Source organism: Aquarana catesbeiana, linkage group LG03 (genome assembly GCF_042186555.1).
Source record: "Aquarana catesbeiana isolate 2022-GZ linkage group LG03, ASM4218655v1, whole genome shotgun sequence".
NCBI lineage: Eukaryota > Metazoa > Chordata > Amphibia > Anura > Ranidae > Aquarana > Aquarana catesbeiana.
This window is the reverse complement of record NC_133326.1, coordinates 690,920,270-690,925,425: the sequence shown is the minus strand read 5'-3', so window position 1 is coordinate 690,925,425 and position 5,156 is coordinate 690,920,270. Positions and strand designations below refer to the sequence as shown.

The window sequence follows — 5,156 nt, the reverse complement described above, 5'->3', positions numbered from 1 at the left end:
AGCTTTCTTTTTGGTGGTATTTGATCACCTCTGCGGTTATTATTTTTTGCGCTGTAAACAAAAGAAGAGCGACAATTTTGAAAAAAACAATATTTTTTTACTTTTTGATATAATAAATAATTAAAAAAATAATAATTCTTCATCAGTTTAGGCCGATATGTATTCTTCTATATATTTTTGGTAAACAAAATTGCAATAAGCGTATATTGATTGGTTTGCGCAAAAGTTATAGCGTCTACAAAATAGGGGATAGATTTATGGCATTTTTTTTTTTACTGGTAATGGCGGCGATCTGCGATTTTTATCGGGACTGCGACATTGAGAGGACAGATTGGACACTTTTGTCACTTTTTTGGGACCACTGACATTTATACAGCGATCAGAGCTAAAAATAACCACTGATTATTGTATAAATGACACTGGCAGGGAAGGGGTTAATACTAGGGGGTGATCAAGGGGATAAATGTGTTCCCTCAGTGTGTGTTCTAACTGTAAGGGGGATGGGACTGCCATGGGGGAGGAGACCGATCGGTGTTCCTAAGCATTAGGAACAACAGATCTGTCTCCTCACCCCTGACAGAATGTGGATTTGTGTGTTTACACACACAAATCCCCATTCTGGCTCTATCAGGAGCGACCGCAGGTGCCCAGCGGATGTCGCAGCCGCCGGGCACAAGCATCGGCTCCTAGATGACGTGGCATGCGCGCGCCCCCTATATCCCTTAAAGCGCCTGTCAGCTACGGCAATTGGCACAGGGCAGCCATTCTGCCGCCATCGGGCAGTCGGCAAGCGGTTAACATGAGTTCACATTGCTACTTGATGACATGGACAGCCACTATTATTTGAGTGGTAATATGCACAAAATCTATGGCAGTGAAGGCAACGGTAGTTAAGCTCCACACTAGGTGGTATTATACACCTTCAAAACTGCACAGGTTTTATTCACTGTCTCAGAGTCCTGTTTCAGAGGATGTCCAGACAGGGGCACACACTTATTTTATGGAGTTGTAGAGCGATAGAAACAATCTGGCAAAAGGTGTCCTCCAAGGTTGCCCAGATCACGGGGATGCAACTGATCTTGACATACCAAATGTGCCTTTTTTTTTCTGACCTACCAGAGGTCTCCCCTCCCGAACAGAAACTGGCCCATACCTTGTTTACCGTAGTCCACTGGGCAATTGCACTGCACTAGCAGAAGCTTGATAGGCGGGTACCGCAGACTCAATATCCGCCGTCACTTGCCGGTGCCGGTTGAACGGTGGTCTGCCTATGTAAACAAGACAGATTGCCGTAATGTTAGTAGGGACAGCATGGATCCTGTGTTCCGGCAAAGCAGGGACATGGATCCATGCCTTGCCCTAGTAAAAGCACCTCCCCCACAGTACCCAAAATCACTGGCTAGGATCTCAGTTAACCCTTTGATCGCCCCTGATATTAACCCCTTCCCAGCCAGTGTCATTCGTACAGTGACAGTGCATATTGTTTAGCACTAATCACTGCATTAGTGTCACTGGTTCTCAAAAAGTGTCAAAAGTGTCAAAAAGTTAGTGTTTCCGACTGTCCGTGGCAATATCGCAGTCCCGCTATACAGTATCTTACAAAAGTGAGTACACCCCTCACATTTTTGTAAATATTTTATTATATCTTTTCATGTGACAACACTATAGAAATGACACTTTGCTACAATGTAAAGTAGTGCGTTTACAGTTTGTATCACAGTGTACATTTTCTGTCCCCTCAAAATAACTCAACAAACAGCTATTAATGTCTAAACCGCTGGCAACAAAAGTGAGTACACCCCCAAGTGAAAATGTCCAAATTGGGCCCAATTAGCCATTTTCCCTCCCCGGTGTCATGTGACTCGTTAGTGTTACAAGGTCTCGGGTGTGAATGGGGAGCAGGTGTGTTAAATTTGGTGTTATCGCTCTCACTCTCTCATACTGGTCACTGGAAGTTCAACATGGCACCTCATGGCAAAGAACTCTCTGAGGATCTGAAAAAAAAATTGTTGCTCTACATAAAGATGGCCTAGGCTATAAGAAGATTGCCAAGACCCTGAAACTGAGCTGCAGCATGGTGGCCAAGACCATACAGCGGTTTAACAGGACAGGTTCCACTCAGAACAGGCCCCGCCATGGTCGACCAAAGAATTTGAGTGCACGTGCTCAGCGTCATATCCAGAGGTTGTCTTTGGGAAATAGATGTATGAGTGCTGCCAGCATTGCTTCAGAGGTTGAAGGGGTGGGGGGTCAGCTTGTCAGTGCTCAGACCATACGCCGCACACTACATCAAATTAGTCTGCATGGCTGTTGTCCAAGAAGGAAGCCTCTTCTAAAGATGATGCACAAGAAAGCCCGCAAACAGTTTTCTGAAGAAAAGCAGACTAAGGACATGGATTACTGGAACCATGTTCTGTGGTCTGATGAGACCAAGATAAACTTATTTGGTTCAGATGATGTCCAGCGTGTGTGGTGGCAACCAGTTGAGGAGTACAAAGACAAGTGTGTCTTGTCTACAGTCAAGCATGGTGGTGGGAGTGTCATGGTCTGGGGCTGCATGAGTGCTGCCGGCACTGGGGAGCTACAGTTCATTGAGGGAACCATGAATGCCAACATGTACTGTGACATACTGAAGCAGAGCATGATCCCCTCCATTCGGAGACTGGGCTGCAGGGCAGTATTCCAACATGATAACGACCCCAAACACACCTCCAGGATGACCACTGCCTTGCTAAAGAAGCTGAGGGTAAAGGTGATGAACTGGCCAAGAATGTCTCCAGACCTAAACCCTATTGAGCATCTGTGGGGCATCCTCAAACGGAAGGTGGAGGAGTGCAAAGTCTCTAACATCCACCAGCTCCGTGATGTCGTCATGGAGGAGTGGAAGAGGACTCCAGTGGCAACCTGTGAAGCTCTGGTGAACTCCATGCCCAAGAGGGTTAAGGCAGTGCTGGAAAATAATGGTGGCCACACAAAATACTGACTTTGGGCCCAATTTGGACATTTTCACTTAGGGGTGTACTCACTTTTGTTGCCAGCGGTTTAGACATTAATGGCTGTGTGTTGAGTTATTTTGAGGGGACAGCAAATTTACACTGTTATACAAGCTGTACACTCACTACTTTACATTGTAGCAAAGTGTCATTTCTTCAGTGTTGTCACATGAAAAGATATATTAAAATATTTACAAAATTGTAAGGGGCGTACTCACTTTTGTGGGATACTGTAAGTCTCTGATCACTGCCATTACTAGTAAAAATAAATAAGAATATCCCATAGTTTTTAGACACTATAACTTTTGCAAAAACCAATCAATATACGCTTATTGGGATTTTTTTTTACCCAAAATATGTAGCAGAATACATTTTGGCCTAAATTGATGAATAGATTTGATTTTTTGTATTTTTTTTTATTGGATGAGCTTTATAGCAGAAAGTAAAAAATATTTTTTTTTGGTTTTTTTTCAAAATTGTTGGTCTTTTTTTGTTTATAGCGCAAAAAATAAAAAACGCAGAGTTGATCAAATACCACCAAAAGAAAGCTCTATTTGCAGGAAAAGACATTTAATCTGGGTACAGCATCAAACCACCACGCAATTGTCAGTTAAAGTAACGCAGTGCCATGTCGCAAAAAGTGGTCTGGTCAAGAAGGGGGGGGTAAATCTTCTGCAGGTCAAATGGTTAATATGACCTATTTCTTGACCATCTATGAGAAATAAATAGAAACACATTATTTATGTAATACATTAAACAGCATTTTTTGAAATGTATCTTTGATTTCCTTGTTCCTCAGGGCATATATCATTGGATTTAACAATGGTGTCAAGACTATGTACAGAACTGAGCGGGCTTTGTTGACGTTAGAGGAGTAGGTTTGTGACGGGTCACTGTATACTGTGATTATGGTCAGGAAGTAAGTGCATACCACAAGCAGGTGGGCACTGCAGGTGGAGAAGGTCTTCTGCCGGCCTTGAGCTGAAGAGATCTGAAGGATGGTGATGAATATACGGATATAAGAAGATATAATGAACAGGAACGGGAGAAGAACTACGTGGAGTGAGGATATGAAGGTTTCTGTCTTTACAATAGAGGTGTCTGAGCAGGAAAGTTCTAAAACTGGAGCAAGATCACAGAAGAAGTGGTCTATGGTGTTTGGCCCACAGAAGTTCAGTTGATGCATGAGAACTGCAGGTAAAACTGTCACACCTAAACTTGTAAGCCATGATGTAGTGATGAGACATTTTTGGAGCTTAATGTCCATAATTTGGGAGTAATGCAATGGTTTGCAGACAGCCAGGTAACGATCGTAGGACATCACCGTCAGGAGGAAACACTCCATGCTGCCAAGCGCTCCATAGAAGTAGAATTGGGCAATGCATGCATTTAATGAAATGACTTGTTTTCCATGTGCAATGATAGCCAACATGTTGGGCACCACGTTTGTTGTCGAAATGATGTCTGACAAGGCCAAGTTGGACAAAAAAACATACATAGGGGAATGGAGATTTCTGTATAAACACACCAGCATAATAATGACTGCATTTCCACTTACTGTAGATAAATACAAAAAATAGAAAAGGAGGAAGAGGGCGATTTTTAAATTGCGATGTCCATTAAAACCAAGGAGGAAAAACTCCTTTACCATTGTGTTATTTGTCATCCTTGTTCCTTAGAAGGGAAAGAAATGAAAACAATTCATATGCAGTATGATAAGTATGAAAAAAAAAGAAATCCTTTGTAATAAAAATCAGCAAACTACCATAATAAAAGATTGTGACCACTTCGTGTTCATTGAATATGACTGAGAACTGCACTACAATGTGGTAAAATCCTTCTGAAAGCTTACTAGTCCTTGGATGTTGGATGGCTGCATTTATTTGAATTTTTACAGATAATACCTGTTGATCTTGCCAGAAATGCATTGCCTCTTTTAATCCTCTATACTAGAACTCAGACTGACGATGGGAGAGGCATCAATAAGGCTTTTCTGCATGCACAAGTACCATAAGGAACATATTGACAGAAGGAAAGATCAGAATGGGCTGAAGGATTCTTTCAATTAAAGATGTACACAGTGGAAAAATGTGTTTTGTTTCAGGTTAGTTTGTTAAGTTAAAGCAGGGCTTTTTTTTCAGCAGGAACGAGGGGGAACGCAGT

At 42.3% G+C, this 5,156-nt stretch overlaps 1 protein-coding gene across 1 annotated transcript; it reads right to left on the bottom strand.

Annotated features, from left to right (window-relative positions):
• Positions 1-3,729: 3,729 nt before the first annotated feature.
• On the bottom strand, positions 3,730-4,491 carry LOC141134172 (olfactory receptor 11L1-like). Its single transcript, XM_073623755.1, has one exon. The coding sequence runs from the start codon at positions 4,489-4,491 to the stop codon at positions 3,730-3,732; it is 762 nt and encodes a 253-aa protein (XP_073479856.1).
• Positions 4,492-5,156: the final 665 nt, after the last annotated feature.

Coding starts and splice junctions, on each gene's coding strand:
- LOC141134172 (XM_073623755.1), bottom strand. CDS start 4,491: ATGTATGTTTTTTTGTCCAACTTGGCCTTGTCAGACATCATTTCGACA.